The 21,750-nt window shown below is 34.4% G+C and overlaps 1 protein-coding gene across 1 annotated transcript; it reads right to left on the bottom strand.

The window, feature by feature from the left end:
- Positions 1-6,168: 6,168 nt before the first annotated feature.
- LOC119504902 (olfactory receptor 13C9) lies at positions 6,169-7,125 on the bottom strand. Its single transcript, XM_037797511.1, has one exon. It carries the CDS (start codon positions 7,123-7,125, stop codon positions 6,169-6,171), a length of 957 nt encoding a protein of 318 aa, XP_037653439.1.
- Positions 7,126-21,750: the final 14,625 nt, after the last annotated feature.

Genomic DNA, 21,750 nt, shown 5'->3' on the forward strand with positions numbered 1-21,750 from the left:
CAAGGCCCACCTTGAATGGGTGGGGCCATGCCTCCATGGAAATATCTCATCAGAATTATCACCTACAGTTGGGTGGGGTGCATTTCCATGCAAACACTCAAAGAATTCCAATCTAATCAGCACTAAAATGTCTGCCCCTCAAGATTGCATCAAAGAATATGGCTTTTTCTGGGGGACATAATACATTCAAAGTGGCACAGGTCTATAAATTTCCTTTAAGCATTACTTTAGCTGCAACTCATAAATTTTGATATGTTGTGCTACAATTTTATTCATCTAAAAGTATTTTCTAATTTCCATTGATTTCTTCTTTGATCTATTTGTTATTTAGGAATATATTTTTGAATTTACTAAATTTTGTCCTGTATTGATTTCTAATTAATTGCATAGAATATATATTGCATGATTTCAAGCCTTTCAAACTTATTGACATTTGTTTCATTACATAGCATTTGATCTATCCTTGAGAATATTCTGTGTGCATCTAAGAATATGTAATTTCTTGTTGTTTGTTCTATAGATAACTAATAGGTCTAGTTAGTTTACAGTATTTTTCAAGTCTGTTAAACACTTGTTGATCTTTTTCCCTAGTTATTCTAGCCATGATTCAAAGTATAATTATACTTCTGAAAAATTCTAAATAAAAAATTGACAGATTTCACAAAAACCATAAAGGATTGACTCTTAAAGGAGTGATTAATCACAACCAAGAATTATCAATTCCAAAATATATTTATAAATTTAGTAATAATAGGTTGAGGACTAAAAAGCACATAAACCATAGATACTGAGAAGTTTTGATAAAATTCTTTATCCCTTCCTGGAAATCATACTTACCATTATATAAACATATGTAATATAAACCAATAGCTATCATCATGTTTTATTTTTAAATGCCAGGAGGATATTTACTTAAGTCAATAGAAGGGAAATAAATGTTAATTATAACCATTACTATTTAACCACCTTATGTTGAAAGTAACTCAATAAAAAATAAATATAAATGCTGGAAAAAAAGAAATATTAAATTTATTTTCAGATCATAATATTATTTCTAAAAGAATCATTTAATCTATTTGTGGAGAAAATAAGAGCTCAGTGGTAGCCAGTAATAAAGCCAGTATACAAAAATAAGTTGTTTCCTGATAAATATAATAGCGATTTTCTCTGTAATATAAAAAGAATAATGTCCATCTAAAAGAATTAGTTATATAAACTCTGCTACATCCATGCACACAGGGGAATACTAATCAACCCTCAACAAAACATATGTAAGTATATATAAATATCTTGGAAAGAGGATGTTTTGAATGAAAAAGCCAGCTGCAGGAAACAGTATATTGATTATGTAGTATTTTAAATGGTAATTAACTAGATATACTCTGAAAACATATTTACATATACTCCCCAAATATTAATTGTCATATATAAATATAGGTGTGATTTGTGTATAAATTACATATAAATGCATATGAAACTGTATCCATATTTGAATATCTACTTTGCATATTTCATAGCATTTGAATATTTTATGAGCAAATTTTAGTTTAAAATGTAAATGTATAAATATATGTTAAGAAATTAAAGGAAGTTGTGATACAAAGAGAAAAAGCATAAAATCCCACAGAGAGACCAAGTAAGATAAGAACTAAAAATTATGCATTAAATTGGACTATGTAAATCTTAACAAAAGCAGTGTCCAAGACCAGATTGTAGTGAGTTGAGGAATTAACGAGAGGTGAAGAAGTTGACAGTCTGATTTCAAATAGCTAGGTTTAAAACAGTATGAAAATGAGTAGTAGCTAAACAGGTTATAAAAGGTTACTATTTGGTTGATTTTGTTTTGTTTTTATTATTTTAAAATAGGAGAGAATGTTTATGTCAAGTCAGTAACAAAGGATAAGTTGACAATAGATGAGACAGTGGGTATATAGTTTTGTATCTGGAATTCCCCAAAGGATAGTGTCTCATATATACTCAGATAGAAGTACACTCATATACTCTTTACCTGTATCCCCCCTCAAAGTCCTATGCCTGCAAGCCACCTGAGAAAGTGACCTCAGCTCTACTCCTTTCTGCCTGTGGTCTCCATGAGAGTGGTTCTGTTGAATTCCATAGCCACTTCTTTTCTCAACTGTCCAAGGAGTTCTCTGACTAAACTGAGAAGAATCTGGAACACTGTGTCAGAGTTGGCAGGAATCACTGTTTTTCTAACTTCATGTCTGTATTTTGTCACCTTAGTTGCAAGTTGTGTGTCCATCTGCCCCATTAAAGTATCCTCTTTTCTTTATTTCTCTAGACCTGGTAGCTAGCACAGTGTCCAGCATTCAGTAGATACTCAATAAATATTCCATAAATACATAAATAACTCCAATAATGGACAATGCTACATTCCCAAAGATGCCAAATACATGAAACCTAAATCCTGGGATCTAACTAGATTTGGGAATGGATTTTTACCAAGGATTAAAAACTTGACTTTAAAGTACAAGCTATGCTAGATTTACCTTATAATTTCAAAGATAAAATGATATTTGCACACAATAAATTAGGAGCATATTATTTTTAATGTGTTTTCTCTACTGAATGTCAGGAAAAAGCTTTCTACCTTTCTTTTTTTCCTGGTTTCCTAATGCTGCCATTATGCAAAATACCACAAATGGATTGGCTTTTATAAAGGGGGTTGATTTGGTTACACATTTGCAGTCTGAAGGCCATGAAAATGTCCAAATTAAAGCATCAACATAAGTATACCTTCAACAAGGGATGGACAATGGCATCCAGAAAACCTCTGTTAGCTGGGAAGGCATGTGGTTGGCATCTGCTGATCCCAGGTTGTGTTCCAGCTCCTGTGCATTCTTCAAAATATTGCTCTTTGGGAGTTTTGTCCTTTTAGCTTCTCTGGAGCAAACACTGGGCTAGCATCTCCAAAGTGTCAGCAAAAGTCTGCTTTCAATGGCCATCTTGAAAATGTATCTCTTAGCTGCTCTCCAAAATGTCACTCTTAGCTGATCTGAAGTCCTTCTGTTTGTGAGCAATTTTATAGGACTCCAGTGATTAAATCAAGACCCACCCTGAATGGGCAGGGTCCATATCTCCATGGAAATAATCTAATCAACAGGTCACACCCTAACCAAAGGTGTCACTCACAGTTGGGTGAGTCACATCTCCATGGAAACACTCAATCAAAAGGTTCCAACCTAATCAACACTAATACATCTGCCCCCACAAGATTGCATCAAAGGAAATCTCCTTCTTTTAGAGCTTTTCTGGGAGATTGGTGCTGGTGTCGGATTCCTCTTTCCAGGCATCCCAGTTAACTTCAGTGCTTCCCCTAATTTCAGACTTGATTTAATTCTTATTAATTGTGACCAAGCATCTTTTTGGACACATAATATGTGATGGATTTCAAGGCCCTTTCTAAAGGATTAAATGAGTTTCCCTTTCAAAGGTGGTTTACAGAACATTTAATAGATGTGATGGAAGTTGAGATGAAAGTCATCCTTTATTTCTTTAATTTAGATGAGTTGCTGAGGGGCGGTGGTATTAGATGCCTTGAATAGAAGTCCAGCAAAACAATGTGCTGTGGTATAAAGAGCACCCAATTTAGGGAAAGGATAGCAGGGTGTCTGAGTGTGCTTCTCTGTCACTTGCATGCTGTGAGGTTTGGGCAATGTGTGTGAACTTCCCTAAGGCTAGAAACCTCATCCAGAAGGTAACAACACTATTACCCACATCACAGGATTTTAGTGTGATAATGTATGTGAATTGGCAAGTAGTCAATGCATTTCTTCATTTTTATGAGTGTCCATTTCAGAAGCCCCAAGGAATCATAAAAATGTTAACATGATCTCAGCTTAGAGTATTTGAAAATTGGGCAGTCATAAAAGTGTACTGAAAGATGCAGTAATTTTCTGGATGAAAAATATAATTTTCGCATTGCCATGGTATCTAAGCTCTTAATTCCCAACCATGAAACCATTTGGGAATTTGAATAAAATAAAAGTATGCTTCCCACCATTTGGGAATTTGAATAAAATATGCTTCCCCCCTGTTGCACCTCTTTCCATATAGTTTTTCCACACATGGATTTAAAATGTATATTGAATGAAAATGTCAGATTTTGTATTGGATACAATGGAAGAGAGAGGAGGGGGATATAGAGAGGTCCCTACCCTTATATATTTTGCAATCCAGTAGGAGAATCTCACACACACACAGACACACACACCTGGCATACCAGATAAGCTTATGTTACTGCACTCTTGAGTGGAAAAAAAATTGCTATCAACAACAAAAATAAAATAATCCCACATAAAAAGCTTTTAAAATAAATTTTCTGAATGAAAAATCCTCTAGACACTCAAGAATTAAATAAAATATATCAGTATTATAACAACAGTGAATTTGCCTGGCAAATTTGAACACATGAATACATCAAAACAGATTATTTACCTTTCTATTTTTAAGACCTTGATTCTACATTCCTATAAGAAAAATACCCTCTTGATATTTTCCTATGAGGAGAAATGTGTGTATTAAAATTTTCACTTGTTTAAGTTAATTTTCTATTTCAAATTTATAAGTCTGATATAAAACATGAATCTATAGTCTTCATCCCACAGAGTTTGTGGAAGTAGTTGAACCTATGAGGAAAAAAAAATTAGAGTGTGAGTATCCAAGGTGGCCTTACTCCAGGGGTTTGCCACATACTTGGAATTCTTAGAAAAATAAAACATCTTATGAGCTGGGTTATGGGAACTAATAGTCCAGCAGAGCTTATTCTGTTATGGCGTGAATCTGATATGTCAGTGATTTCATCCCCTTGCCACAAGATTTAATCTGCGAGTAACAATGATGGAAGCTAGATGTTATTAAATATAGTTCAGGATGGTTTACTATTCTTGTCACTAAAATTAAAAAGTTAGCTGGAAAAGGTGAAATGAAATGAATACACCCAAAGACTCCACAAACATTTGACTCTTCTTTGTCTATGTAAAATATGTGTATCCCCAATAACTTCTGAATTCAGTGATCTGCCAATATAAAACAGACTCACACAAATGGATTTCCTAGGATGTGGCTTAATACTGAACAAACTTTCTCATTCACCCACAACTGCACAATAGGAGCATTCCTAAGATTGAGTAAATATTTTAGGTGAGAACCAAGGAAAAACAAGTAAATGTCACTGTGCATCTGATATTCCCCAGTCCTCTGCTCAGGTGTTCCTCAGATCTCAACTGTCTCAGGGTTAGTTACTTACAGAAAGAAGACAGGAAAACAGATCTTCTCACTAAAAATCATGAGTCTTGAGAGCCATTTTCTAATATTTGAAAAAGCACAGGAATTTCCTCAGGACACCAAAGGAATCTGGCTTTTCTAAATGGGCACAGGACTGACCATTCCTCCAACCCAAGACTTGATCACACAGTTATCTGAACCAGTAGCCTGCTTCTCAACCTCCTTTTTAATTGTGGAAATTTTTCCTCATGCTAAAGCTAACATGCAAGGTGAAACAAAGAAAGGAACAAACAGGGATACCTTGGCTGACTGCATAGATTCCACCCCAACACCCCATTTCCCACCTCTTCAGCATTCCTAAAGGCTCAACATCACTAGTTGCACAGAAAAAAATATATATACTTAACAAGAAATAGAATTCAATGGTTTAAAAGTCTTTGGAGATTAATTTGAAACTACTACGCAGAGTTCCACATTTGAAAAAAAGAAGTGTAGTATTTATTTTTCATCTCTTTGATTGCTTTTCCATTTTTCTTTTTTCAAAGTGGAAGACTTTATTTTTGAAAGATTTAGTGACACGTTGCCTATTAGATAATGTTATGTAAAAAAAAAGAGAACATAAGAAAAGCATATAGCATCCAATTCCAATACCATAAAAAATATAGAATGTGAAAGATATTATTCAGAATATTAGAAAATGGATATCTCCCAGTGGCAGTATAAGTGACATCTCTTTTCTTCACTTTTATGTATGTCCTGTCTCCTGCAAATTCTCTATAGTTAGCATGCAATACTTAAGAAATGCTATACCACATTATGAAAAAACTAATATTATATACAAAAATACAGAAGTAACCAAAATTCCATCGTTATTCCCAAGTTTCAATAATGTCCAACATGTTAACAATCCAATACCTTTTCTACTTACTTGCTAAGGAACCTTCTGTTCAGCAAATGTTTTACTGCCTCCTTCACATCCTTGTTTCTAAGACTATAGATTAAAGGATTCATCATGGGAGTCATCACCCCATAGAACATTGATATAAGTTTGTCAGTAGCATCTAAGTCATCTGGATTAGGTGACTCTTTAGATTTGGGCTTCATGTACATGAAGAGAATTGTCCCATAGAATATAATCACCACAGTCAGGTGGGCTGAGCAGGTGGAAAAGGCTTTCTTTCTTCCCTCAGAGGAGCGGATCTTGAGGATGCTGGAAATGATTAATGTATAAGAGATGGCAATCAAGAGAAGGGGCATAATGTTGAATAATGTTGTGGCCACCAGCATAGTGAGCTCATTCCCTGAGATGTCAGCACAAGCCAACTTCATGACAGCGAGAATTTCACAGGAGAAATGATTGATGACATTATTCCTGCAGAATGGCAATTGTACCACTAATGCAGTCTGAACTGCAGAGTTGACAGACCCTGCAAGCCAGGACCCAGCTGCCATGGGCACATAGGAATCCTTGCTCATGATGACAGGATATCTCAGAGGGTTGCAGATGGCCACATAGCGGTCAAAGGCCATCATGCCCAGGAGCACACACTCTGTGGTCCCCATGGCCAAGCCAAGGAACATCTGAACGGCACAGCCAGAGAAGGAAATGGTCTTTCTTTTTGAGAGGAAGCTCACCAACGTGGAGGGAATGGAGGAGGTGGTGTAGCAGATGTCCAGGAAGGAGAGGTTCCCCAGGAAGAAGTACATAGGGGTGTGGAGGTGAGAGTCCAAGATGCTGATTAAAATAAGGGTGCCATTGCCCAGCAGGATGACCACGTACATTATCAAGATCAGGACAAAAAAGAGTAGCTCAAGCCTTGGGTAACCAGAAAGCCCCTTCAGAAAGAATTCTGTCAGAATAGTTTGGTTTTCCCATTCCATTCTACTGCTTCTTTTACCTGCAGGATATCAGAGCATGTTAAAGCCTAATGTATATTGTATTATGATTACTTTCAAATGTGTACCATTGCACAAGTGCCATATTCACAGAGAAATAGAAAATGATGAAAGAAAAGACCAAAGGAAAGTGGGAGGAAGCAAGGAAGAATGAACAGAAAAGAAGGAAGGAAGGAATGGAGAGAGAGAAGTGAAGAGGAAACTAGCATGTTTTGAGCCACACACAATATATTTTTAATTAATTTAATCTCACCTTAGTTCTAAGAGAGCTGTTATCATACATATTTTCAGATAAATAAACTAAAAGCAGAAAACTTGAATGAACTTGACCAAAGTTTAAACACAAATAGCAGAGCTAAGATTCAAACCTAAATCTTCCTTGAGGAATCCTGTGCTTTTTTTTCTTATTCTTCATCACTTACATAAACTGGAGTTTATAATGAAAATGAGCATTATGTGTAACTCAATAGCAAACCATTGTGCTTTGGCTATACACCACCAAGTAGTAAATCAAAGCTCTTGTCACTCCCTGAAATTATATTGCATTATGTATATTATCTGACTTACAGTCAGAATTATGATTTATAAGGGCAGGTGCTTTTTCTTGTTTATTTCCACAGCTATAGTACCTAGAATAAACACATAGAAATATTTCTTGAATAAATGATTTGATATCAAAAATAAAATGATAACAGTTTTTACATGGTGCCAATCTTCTACTAATTGTTTTCTGCATATCACCTTATTGCAAGTTAAATAGCAACCTCTGAGTTATTACTTTTATTATTAGCATCACCATCTCCATTTTTATGCAGGCAGAAATTAAGACATGGAGAAATTAAATAATTTGCTTAGGGTCAAGATCATACAGTGATAAATATTAGAGCCAGAATTTAAACCTAGGCAGTCTGGCTCCATAGTTAAGCTTTAACCACTGGCTGAAAATACCAACACATCAAAAGTCATACCAGACAAAAAATGTGATTGGTCAGAATGAAGCAAGATTACATCACAGTGATTTGAGAGCAGTTGATTTTGGTGCTTCATGATTTTCTAGAAAATTATTCATTTCTTCTTGGGATCAGAAGTGTTGTCATAAAGTTGCATATAATATCCCTTATAATTCTTATAGTCCCCTTTATATGAATAGTTCTATCTCTTTTTTCATTACTATTCTTATCTGCTTTTTCCTTTATTATGTTCACAAGGGATTTTCCTTTATCATCTGTCATCTCCCAAAACAATTTTGGGTGTAGATTTATTCCCTCTACTTTTTTTGTTTTTGTTTCATTAATTTAAGTTTTTGCCTTTGTAAATTTATTTTTCCAAGCTTATTTGGATTTATTTTTTCTAATTTCAAGAAATAAGAATAAAATTCCTCAATTTTTCATCTTTCTTCTCTATTAATGAAAGTGCTTAGAGCTGCATGTAACTTTCTCTTTTAGTATAGCATTTGCTGTGTGTTTTAGTTTCTGATGTGAATGCTCTTTTCATTCATTTCTAGATAAATTTTGTTTTTCTTTTAATTTTCTCTGTGATCCAATAGTTTTCTAGTTATGTGTTTCTTAGTTAACTAGGGATCACATATTTTGGCTCCATTTTTATTATTTATTTCCAATTCTATTTTATTATGATAAGAAAATGTGATCTATAAATTCTCTACTAGATTTGAGCTTTATGGTGTTCAAATAGTGGTCCATTTTGTAAATGGTAACAAAAAAGTAAATTCTCTTTATACCTATACACATGGTTTTATATACATACACATATACATGTGTATACACACAATCAAGTTTTTTGCATGCATTATTCAACTCTTTGAAATAATATTTATGTTGTGTCTTCTGGAGTTAATCAAGTTTACATAAATATTTTAATCAAACTCTCCTTGTATTTCTAAGAAACTTTTGTTTTATCTGCTTAGCTTCTATGTTGTTTAGTATATACAAGGTTATGGTTGATAAATCGTCTTTGTTAATTTTGATTTTTATCATTATTTGATATATCCTTATCCTTTATTTGGTACTTTTAACCTAAAATTCCACTTCTATGATATTAATATTTCTCCCACCCCTGCTTTCTTTTAGTTTGCTTTTGCTTATTATCTCTCTACATATCCTTTTATTTTTGACTTTTCTTTTTCATTTTGCTTAACATAGACTACTTACAGATAACATATAGCTGGGTTTAAGTTTTTAATCCCTTCTTTACAGTCTTTGCCATTTGCAGTCTTTGCCATTCATTCCATCCATATTGAACATAATTATATTCCTTCCATCATAATCTTATTTTTAGTACATACTTTACATTGGTGCATCCCTTTTTTCCCATCTCCTTATTTTTGCTGGATGATCAGGTTGTCACTCACTATTCTTTTCCCTCACTAACATGAACACTCTACTCACTTTCGTCATTCCGTAAACGATTACCTTCTCATTCCCTACTGTCATAATACACATAGGACCAAACAAGCTTACTCCTAAGGACGAACTGCTTTCTCTACTAGGATGCCCTCTAATCCCCTGTTAGCCCTCAAACACCTAAAGAAAAAGGAAGCAATAGAATACTTTTACTCCCTCATCTCTATCCCACCCCCAGGTATCTGGATTTTACTGAGATAGTTTAGAAGTGTTTAGAGCTCTCTTACAATATGCCTTTTTGAGAGTTTTTCTTCAGCCCTTACTTTACACAAATTCCATAGTTAGTTTGTATCTATTTATCAATATATCTCTATTTCTATGTATCTATTCATGGTTTGCCATTAGTAATGTTCCTATTCTGCTCTTTCTTCTACGTTAAGGACTGTATTTTGGTTTATTTTCATTTTGTTACAATGTATTTACAGTAATTTTCCTTAGATGGGGAATGAGTATCATACATTGTTTAAATTCTATAGATCATCAAATATCTTCCTTTTATATTGCAGATATAAAAGTGCATGACTTTTGATCTATAAATTCCACACCTAGGAACATGCCCTAAGGGAATAATGCATACATAAGTATGTATGTATGCACGTATATAAATACTAATATTATAGGTTGTGTAAATATTTAATTTAATAAATCTGTCTATATATAGGTTTTATATATACATTTATATATAGGTTTTATGTTTTAACACATTTGTGATGTTTACAGTACGACAGAAATACTTTCAAGTTTCAGATTTTGAAAAATAAATACCCTAAGTAAACATAAAAGGTATGGTCAAGTTACTTCTGACTGAAAACGATATGTTACATCAATCAATTGTTTACACCACATTCTTAAAAGCATTTAAAAAACATTGCATTTTCTAATTGTTGAAAAGTGTATTCATGTGGTGAAAGAAGACACAAGTCAACTAATAGAAATAAAAATACATAAAACTATTACAATTCCTAAAATTAGAAATAAGAAATTACTGTTGTTGCTTGGAAAATATGTTTCACTTTTCATTTCAAATTCACTTTAAATGCTCGACGTATAAGTTAATACCAAGAAATATTGTTACTTCTCTGGATAGACATGTTTCACAAAACAGTTTTCAATTAACATTGAAAATTTTACTAGATAATTTTAATCACAATTAATGACTGACTGATTAGAGGATCAACAACTTATTGAAGTAATATAGATGGCATATGGATCTATACATGGAATGATCTGAAAATTATTTGCTGTGTAATTCTGCCGATTAGCAATACCTAAGCAAAGAATTTGATATAAGTTCCATTCAGTTGAAGAACATGTTTCCATGTCATTTAATCAACAAAAAATATGTACACATCTTCAATCTTTTTTCCTTTTTTCTTTCCTTTTTTCTTTTTCCTTTTTAAGAGCAGTTCAATGATTTGGAGATTGGTCAGTACAATACAGAGAATCTAAGGGGAAAAGTACAAAATGGCACTTAACACCATGCCAGTCCTCACCACATATGGTTACACTAAGGATAAATTAATTTTCATGTTACTCACTTTTTTAGAACATAAATCCAAGCCATTAACTTGAACTTGAGTTAAATATATATACACAATACATGCACAATGTTACACAAAATACTTCTCATAAGAAACACCATACATTAAAATATTGGGAACTGAATATCTGTGCAGATTTATATTTTTACTTAATAGAACAAGAGTAGAGCAACATTCTACCAGGGATAATAAAGCTCTTAAAGTTAACAATGTCCTTCTCCTTGTGTACTTACCCCAGGCTACACAATGTCCCAAGAGGTTCATTATGAGAAAAATATCTGTCACAGCTTTAAGAACTTACTTTGGAAAGAACTAATGAGAAATCCAATTTTAAGGTGAGATTTCATCTTTGTTTTCAAATAAGTGGTCTCAATTTTTCTTCTTACAGAAAAAGTTTAAATCAGTTTATTATAGATATATCTAAACCATTAATCTTTGAAGCTTTCAGGAAAAGTCCAGCACTTAGTTTATACAAAGTCTATGAGAAGAGGTCAGTAGAGATCATCTAATCTTAAATTGTGACATCAGCCCTTCAAGTCCTTGGCACATTCCCTCTCCTGGAAGAGCCCAAACTGCCTGGATGTGCCACTGGTGATGTTTAACAGAAGTTAGTTTCAAAAACTGGGAGATTTCTGCTGCAGTCACACATTCTTTAACACCTGGTTTATTAGCAAAATTCAGCAATCCAGCTTTTCTTAGGTTCTCATGCCTTAACATTTTATACAGTTCTCTAATTGCAGAAATCTTTCTCTGTACTGTCAACAACAACTATTACAAGTAGAGTAAGTGTTCCAGGAAGAATGAAGAGATTCTTGGCCACCAATATCCCACATTAGGAAATGTGTATTATTAACGACTATCTCTTCTATGTTACTTCCTATTGTAGGGGATGTATGTACAACTTAATTCAAAGAAAACTGGTAAAGGATGGTGGTTTTCCCTGCATTATCCAGCCAAACATAGATAATGTTGTGCTCCTGGTGACAGAACAGTCTCCATATCCTAGTGAAGAGAATTCCCATTCTCAGGCAACGAACCTCCTCCAGCCCCCTGTTCCTCTTGAGCAGCTCTAGAGAGGTTTTAAGTAACTATACATTTTTGCTCACATGGGGAATTTCTCAAGAATAATTTCTTACCTCCATTTAGCAAAATAGATGGCTTAATAACACAAGTGGGGAGGGAAACTCTAGATTGTGTATCATTTAGAACCTTTTAAAAGAAAATAAAGTGTAACATAAATAGTTCTTGCCTCTGAGATTCATAGCCATTCTCCTTTGACTTTTCCAATAGTACTCTACATCACAAACCATGATTGCTGCAGAATACAACCACACATAAATATTCTAATTTGTTCACTTATCACACACTACATGGGAATTGGTGAGTACTCTCAGGTGCTTTATATATAGACACATTCTCAACACTAAAGACACTTTTCAGAGGATTGACATACTTATTAGGACTTACAGACCCACATCCATTCAGTGTCCCTCTGCCACTCTCTGAACTATTCTCTGACCTGATGTAGGGTCTACCTTTCCACCTCATGTTATTTCCTTTCCAATAACTGTGCTCATTTTTTATAAGCTAGTACAATCCATGGAACAAAATTATCACTCAACAAAGGCTAGCTATCATTCATCTTCCATTCTTAGGTCCAATCGATGCCCCTTGATCTTAAGAATTCTTTTTTCCATCTAATGTTATGAGATGCTTTGCTCTGAATCCCAATCCCATCTTTTCAATTTCAGGGCATAGCTAGTCTCATTAGGATCATCCTAAACCCAACCTGATTCCCCTATTCTAAATTTCTCCCTGCCCCAGCTTTCAACTCCCTGTAGATTCTTCATACAATTCACAATTTGAAGGTTTTCTGGAGTTTCTGGATTGTGATGTAAACCATTTGAGATTCTACTAGGCATTCAATAGATGTGAAGGTCTTTGAACAATGGAGATAACACATACACTTGTAAACATCTCCCTCTGCAAAAACCATTGTCTCATGAGTTACTCTCATGCTGCTCAATATTCTGTCAGGCACGTTCCATGACACTGGAAAGAACAAAGGCCTCAGAGGCAGACTGGTGAACCAGGTGACCTGGAGCAGGTTTCTGATTATCTGTTCTCCCTTCTCACTACAGAATGAAGATAAGATGATGCCTATTACAGATATTTGTTGATAAGGTTAAGTGAGATAGATCAGATCATTCAATTAGTATAATAATGCTTCCCATTTTTTGGTGGCTTTTTTCATGCCTCTGTCTTTTTTGGCACTTTCCTTAGAGTCTGAAGTTCATTTACATCTCTGGATACATCATCATTACTTTTCCATAAGGACTGGTACATGAAGCTTAAAAGCTAAATCTAGTCACACACAGTGCTCTGATAAATGATAATATTTTCATCTTTCTCATACAAATCTTAACACATTTATTCATGGTCGCACCAAATTTTTGGACTCCAGTATATTAGCACAGTACCTAGCACAGTTGACACTTAAAGTACATTTGCTAAACCAAATTCATTGCAACTGAATTATGCTACAGGGGCTGGTAGTCACAGACTTCTTTGTTATGATTCCAACTGAAGAATACATAGTTTCCTGTCTATGTGTAGTAAGCCACAATTAGCTAAAGTAAATGACAGCATTAGGTGTCCAAATATTGCGCAAGCCACTAAAAAGCCACAAATTGACAAAAAGTAATTCATTCTGGATGGGCAAAAACCTTTCAGTTCATTGCACAATTGTCTTTGATGTGGAACTGCTCTTTTGATCCCATAGCTCTCTTTTCTCCACTATGTCCCTGTGAATAGACTCTTACATTCCATTTCCAGTACTCAAAGTCTCTCCCCAATGAGAAAAATAAATCCCATTTTCAAACTTGGCCCCTTTAACCCATCAGTCCACCTCTTGTTTATAGCTGATAAATTGGTTTGTTTATTTTCTTTGCAGGAACTTACCTCCAGACCAAAGGGTGCCTCCCTTTCCAGGTTGCAGCCGCAGCAGATATCTTGGTCTTGCTTTTCTACCTGCAGCCAGTCTTCATAGTCCCTCATTTGTAGCTGAATCTCCGAAGATGCAGACACAAGCAAATAATCAGTTTATCACCAAAATTCATTGATAGGTTGACACATATAGAAACATGGTTTGTACCAGTGTGATTACTAGGATAAACTGTCATTAATTTCCTCTAGTTCAGATAAAGAGTCATTAGATTCCTGAGTTCAGAAATAGGAATAAAATTAATATTTAGCAGTAAATTTCAGGAATAGGACAAATTAAGTTTGCCCCTGAAGCCAAGACTGAACACTGCCCCATTGTGGAGACCCACAAATACCTAAAGAATCTGTTCCAGACATTAGGACCCAACATGAACACTCTGCTCTGGAGGACCTCTCTGAACTGCTCTGTGCAACTTCCAATTGCTTCAGAGATAAAATAAGCATAAAACTTATGAGACTTCAGAAACAAAGCCCTAAAGACCTAATTACAGGAGGCCTATTACGCTACTCTGTACACAGAATCAGAAGGGGTTCATTGATTTTCATCCAAGTTTCCCAGCTGAATTTTCTCTCTGTCTCTCTCTCCTTCTCTCTGTCACTTGTGCATGCCCCACCCCCCCCACACACACATTTTGGAAATATAATTGATACTTTATTTACCATATGAATAAATTTTTCATTCATATCTATTAGGTTTAGATTATAGTAAAAGTTCACTTCTTGAATAAACATATACTTATTTTCACTGATTCTAAAATTAATACTCACTGTAAAAGAAGGAAGAATTAAAGAAGGATTGAAGGAAAGAAGGAATGGAAAAAAGGAGGGAAAGAGGAGGGAAAGAGGGGTGGAAAAGAAAGGACAAGAAAGGAAAAAGGAAGACAAGGCAACGCAGGGCAAGAATAGAAATCCTCTGTCAATTTGAAGTTGTAAAGAAAAAAGATGAAATAAATTATAATTGAACAACCTAGTGACAACCACAGTATGGAAAGAGGTCTGATCTTAATTATAAAACAAAATCACAACTCAGGCTAAAATCAGTCTAGCCCACAGATTCCAATGAATTTCCTTAAAGCTGGGTACCCTTGAATGATTTGTTTTTCTGTTTTTCTCTTCTTTTTCTTTTTCTTTTAAAAATAATTTAAAATTAATTTGTTGGGATAGAATTCTAGAAGTCAAATTAGTGGTCAAGGTAAGTGAAGATCTTCACAATTCAAAAGAATAATACTATTTTATGCTCCCACTAGTGTCATCATGTTGCCGATTTTATCTTGTTCTAATCAGTGATGGATGTTGTCAATAGTCCTGATATTTTTTCTATCTAAATGATTTCAAACTGGTATCTCATATTTGTTTTAAATGGTGTTTTATTTCTATGGATATTTAATTTTGGGGTGTTGAAAAGCTGTAATATTTTATATGAGTTGCGTACGCATGTCTTCTATCCATTTTCCTGGTGGCTGTATTAGATTAAATGAACTACACACCTACACCATGAAATTCATACTAATAATCTCTTTGAATATAAAAATGTCTAAGACAAGATCCCTACCTTCAAGATCTTACAGGTAGTGAGAACAATACACATGTAATCACATAATTTCAATAAAAGATGGTGAACACTGAGATATTTTTGAAAAATGACAGTTTAGTATGCTATGAAATTATAAGGGATAAATAAGTCAGAGACAAGAAATAATTTTCAGGAGAGGTGAAACCAAAACAGATTCTTAAAGTGTGAGTGAGAATTTGAAAGACAAGTTCTGTGGGGTAGGACATTCCAGCAGAGGATACAATGAAAACAATGTTGGAAGACAATCATTAGCATGATGAAGCAAGGGAAATCAAAGTCACTCAGCATCACAAGAACATAAATAAAGAGGCAGAAGGGGTTCCTGGAAGATGAAACTAAACAGTGACTAAAACAAGGAGGGTTTCATATGTTGTGTGTATCAGTCAGGGACTCTTAGTAAGAAATGATAGAATGCAATCTGATGATATAAACAGAGCGGAAAATTATTAAAGGATAGTGTGCACACATTTCCATGCAGGAATTCCTTCCCAGAATCCTCAGGAGATGTATATGTGTTTCCAAATGAAAATCCCACAAAAAATTAATTGAGGAATTGGAAAATGAAAAAGATTTAAAATTATCCACTGAGAATTAAGGCATAATGATCAACATGTTACTGGCTTGAAAGAATCCACTACATCAAGTCCAAAAGCAAGAGGAGGAAATTAAAACACTAGGTAATTGCTGCAGTGTTATTAGTGTGTGTTGGTGACCCTGTCTGCTGCTAACAGTGAGATGTTCTTGCACATAAATTAAACAATATTAAGTTTTATGCACAGTATACTTTGTACAAACCCTATAATGAGGTTCCAAGAAATACCATGTTTTGGAAGCAAAATAAGTCTTTAAATCAACAATTTTGACACATAATTCTGTATGGTGTCATTAATCCTGCTAGGAGATCAAAATGTTAATGTTATTTGAATGCTGCCTGCCTCAGTTTGCCAGGGCTGCTATAACAAATTGCCATAGACCATTGGCATAAAAGGCAGAAATGTATTGTCTCATAGTTGGAGAGGCTAGAAGTCCTAAAGCTGTCAGCAAAAACATGCCTTCTCTGAAGTCTGTCACCTGGGTGTGGCTTGTCAGCAATCCAAATCTCAGTCTCTCTCCATCACTGTTGGCTCTCACTCCATTTGTCTCCTGCCTCCTACTGCTGTGCTCACAGTCCCTCTGTTTAACAGCACTCATACTGGATTCAGACTCACCCTGATTCAGTTTGTCCTCACCTGAACTAATAAGATCTTTGAAGACTGTGTTTACAAATGAGTTCACAGTCACAGGACTGGCAGTTAAGATTTGAACAAATATGCTTTGGGAGAGATATGTTAATCCATGACACTGCCCAATCGCATTGTCATATTTCTCAGTGTTTGCATATACTCTGTAGGTTACCGTTCTTTATAAATGCTACCAAAATTAGTTTTTTGCTGATAAAATAATTTTGATATTCATAAGTGTGGTTATTTGCTTTTCTATTATGGTATAACAAATTATGAGAAACTTGTCTCTTAAACCAACACAAATTTATTATCTCACACTTCCAAGAGTCAAGAGTCTAAGTACAGAGGAGCTGGGTCTCAGAAGGCTGAGAATGATGTAGAATTCTTCACTTCAAATTCCTTAGGCTGAGAACCCAGGAAGGAGTGGAGGGTGTGGTAATGAAGCCAAATTCCTTCTGATTCTGTAATCCTCAATTCTTGTTAAGGCCGTCACCTGATTGGATGAAGCTCACCCACACTATGGAGGGCAATCTCCTTTACTGAAGTTCAATTTATTATAAATGCTAATGTCATCTGTAAAATATCCCCACAGTAACCACCAGGCTAGCGTTTGACCAAATAACTGGAATCCACAACCTAACCAAGTTTACACATAAAATTAGTCATCACAACTGCTTTGGCTATTTCCCACAAATCTTGATAGATGTATTTTTATTTCTGATTTCATTCCATGTATTTTTAAACTTTTCCTGATACTTCCTCTTTAACTCATGGATTATTTAGTAGGGTGTGGTTTAGTTTCCAAGCATTTGAAGATTTTCCTGTTAACTTTCTGTTATTGGTTTCTAGTTTGACTCCATTCTGGTTGAAACATACATTCTATATAAATTCAATTCCTTTTAATTTGTTACGGTTTATTTTAGCACCTAGGATATGGTCTAGCCTGGTATATGTACCTTGCATTCATAAAAACAACCTATATTCTGTAGTTGTTGGGAGCAGTGTCCATTAGATTCTGTTGGTTGGTTGCATTGATGAGTTCCTGTATATCCTTGCTTATTTTTGCCAAGTTGTTCTATCAATTGTTGAAGCCTCCAACTAATTGCAGATTTTTCTGTTTCTCCTTTATGTTCTATCAATTTTTGCTCTACATATTTTACAGCTCTGTTGCTTGGTGCCTACACATTTATAATTGTTATATCTGACCCTTTTACCATTATAAGATATACCCATGTGTCCATGGTAATTTTATTTACTGTGAAGCCTGCTTCATCTGATATTAATACGGCCACTTCTGTTTCATCTTGACTAATGTCCACATGACACATATTTTTTCATCATTTCATTTGCATTACATTCAATGTGATTTTCTTATAAATAGCATGTAGTCTGGTCATGTTTCTTGCTCTGCCATTCTTTGTTTTTGAATGGTATAATTAGACCATTTTCATTTAAAGTAATCATTATGCTAGGTGCTTTAGTTTCTTGAGGCTGCTATAAGAAATCAGCACAAACCCAGTGGCTTATAACAATAGAAACTCTTCTCTCACCATTCTGGAGCTTAGAAATCCTAAATCCAGCAGAGCCACCCACTCTCCAGGGATTTAGGGAGAGACTCTTCCTTGCCTTTTCCATCTCCTGGCGGTTGTCAGTGCTCTTGGATGTGTGTCCACATCACTCCCATCTCTGTCTCCCTCATCACACTGTTTCATCCTCTTCTGTGTGTCTCCTCCGTGTGTGTTTTGTAAGAATGGTGTCCTTGGACTTAGGGCCCACACAGAAAATCCTGGACGATTTTCTCATTTCAAGATCCTTAACCTAATTACATCTTCAAACACCCTTTATTCAAATAAGGTGACATCCACGGGTTTCAGGAATTGGGACATGGACACAACTTTTGGGGGCCACCATTCAACACCCCCACGTGAGGATTTAAATCTGCAATTTTAATTTGTGAATTTTATTTGTTCTCTATTTTTAATATCTCCCACTTCTTCATCCATACTTTCTTTGGGTTGCTTAAACATCTTTAAGAATATAACTTTGATTTCACTATTGTGTTTTGGGGTGTATCTCTTCTATAGCTTTTCCAGTGGTTTCTCTAGGTATTATATTACATACACATCACTCATCACTAGTGTCATCATTTTACCAGTTTGACTGATGTGTAGAAAACTTACTTCCCTTTAAGTCCCTTTTCCCTTTGCCATTTAGAAAATATAATTTTCATATGTTTCCTCTGCATAAGTATAGAACCTCATAAGAGAGTGTTATAAATCTTGCTTCAACTATCAAACATAATTTAGAAAACTCAAACAGAGAAGGAAAGTCAACCGTTATTTACCCATATTTTTTTCTTTCCATGACTTTTCTTCATTCCTGATGTTCCAGCTTTCTTTCTTATAATGTTTTTGTTTTGTTTTGTTTTGTTTTGTTTCTGTTTAGAGAACTTCTTTTGGTCATTATTTTGGGTAGGTTTGCTGGCAAACAATTCCATTAGTTTTCCTTTATCTGTGCATGTCTTGATTTTCCCTTCATCCCTGAAGGATATTTCCACTAGGCATAGAATTCTAGTTTCATTTTCAATTCAAGTTCTTTTTTTTCAGCCCTTGAAAATATTGTGCCACTTTCATCTGGTCTCTGTGTTTTCTAATGAGAAATCCACTGTTGTTCAAATTATTTTTCCCCTGTAAGTAAGCTTTCATTTTTCTTTCACTGTTTTCCAAATTTTTCATGGCCTTTAGTGAAGGTTGGCACATTATTTGTCTAGGTATGGATATCTTTGGATTTATCAGCTTTCTGAATATGTAATTTTTTATCTTTGTTAATTTTGGGAAATTTTCAGCCATTATTTCCCTGAGTTACTTTTCAGCCCCACCCTATTTATCTCCTCCTTCTGGGACTCTGACACAGAAATGTTAGGAATTGTGGTATAGTCTCACAGATCCCTGAAGCTCTGTTCATTTTTATTAATTTTTTCTCTCTGTTGTTCAGATTAGATAATTTCCATTGTTCTAATTCCAATTCTCTGATTCTTTCCCCTGAACTCTCCATTCTGTGTTGATTAATCCATTGAATTTTTCAGTTATTATATTTTTCATTTCTCAATTTCCATTTGGTTCTTCTTTATATCCTTGATTTCTTTCTAAAACTTCCTATGTCTTTACTCAGTTTATTGTGTTCCTATTTTTAAAGCATATTTGTAATTGCTTACTGAAGCATTTTTATGATGGCTGCTTTAAACTCTCTGTTGGATGTTCCCAATATCTCTGCTATCTTCATGTTAGCATCTATTGATTGTTTTCTTTATTATTATTTAGTTTAAATTCCTACTAGTTTGTAGCATAATAGGTGACTGCCAATTGAGTTCTGGAGATTTTGCATATTATTTTATGAGACTCATTTTTTTGAAAGTGTCTTTCATAGAGTAAAATGTTTATTTTTTTAATAAATTTCAAGGTATCTATCTGTCTTTTGTCACTGGTGCTTTTGGTGTAGTATCTAAGAAACCATTGCCTAACCCAAAGTCATAAAGATTCCTATCTATTTGTTCGAAGAATTTCATAGTTTTAGCTCTTACATTTAGGTCTTTTTTGAGTTAATATTTATATATTATGTGGGGTCCAAGTTCATTCTTTTACATGTGGTGCACCATTTGTTATAAAGACTATTTTTCCCTATTTACTTGAATTCATTCCTTAATATTTTATTATTTTTTACGTGGCTGTTAATGAAATTGTTTTCATAATTCCATTTTTGGATTTTTCACTGTTTGTGTGTAGAAATGAAATTTGATAGACTCTGTATGCTGCAACCCTACTGAACTCATTTAACATAAAGCCCTGAAATAGAACTTAATTCTGAACACGGCAAGCATTGGCTTTTGCCTTTAATACAACAAGGAATACAATCAGGTTACTATGTAAATAGTTATCTAACATATTTTATGAGTGTATAAGCCCATTGTGCTGAGTCTGTCTAGTATATTTTTATAGCAACTCTGTGAATATGGAAACATTACTTCTAAATTTTTTATAGGTTCACTTCCTTTGCTATTGTAGCTGCTGTCTCCCACAAAATTTGAGACATACCTCAGCTGTACAAATCCTCTCTTAATGTTCAGTTACCCTAAAAGTGTGCAGTTGCAGAATACATGCAGATGTCTTGAGTGAAGAAATTGGAGGCATTGGGTTTTCAGTGGATTTCTTAGGATTTTCTATGTACAAATATTATAACATTTGCAGGTAGATGATTTTATATCTATAGTTATTAGATCTATTTCTCTGTAATATTTTTACTTGTGATGTCTTTTCTAATTTAAAAATTCCCTGAATTTCCAAGAACTCTATACACACCAGGCAACAACACTTTCTTCCCCTCTTCTCCCATCCCTCAGCAATCTCTAAGCAACTTTCAGTCTCTATGAATTTGCTATTTCCAAATATTTAATATAAAGAAAATTATACAGCCTTTGTCCATAGATGCCTTGTTTATTTCACTCAGTATAATATTTTCAAGGTTTATCTATGTTGCAGCATGTCTCATAACTTCAATTCTTCTTATGGCTGAACAATATTGTGTTGTGTGTATGTACCACATTTTGTATGTCCATTCTTCTGTTGATGAACACTTGGGTTGTTTCCACCTTTTGGCTATGGTGATTAATAATGCTGATATGAACATTGGTGTTCAAGTATCTAAGTCCCTGTTTTCAATATATTTGGGGTGTTTATTTAGGAGTGGAATTACTGGGTCATGTGTTAATTCTATATTTAACTTTTTGAGAAATTGCCAAACTGCTTTTCACAGTAGCTACACCATTTAAAATTCCCATCCTTGTCTTTATCTGA

The sequence above is a fragment of the Choloepus didactylus genome, chromosome 10, assembly GCF_015220235.1.
Source record: "Choloepus didactylus isolate mChoDid1 chromosome 10, mChoDid1.pri, whole genome shotgun sequence".
NCBI classification, from domain to species: domain Eukaryota; kingdom Metazoa; phylum Chordata; class Mammalia; order Pilosa; family Megalonychidae; genus Choloepus; species Choloepus didactylus.

Bases quoted from the DNA above. Each gene is read 5' to 3' on its own strand.
- LOC119504902 (XM_037797511.1), bottom strand. From the start codon at position 7,125: ATGGAATGGGAAAACCAAACTATTCTGACAGAATTCTTTCTGAAGGGG.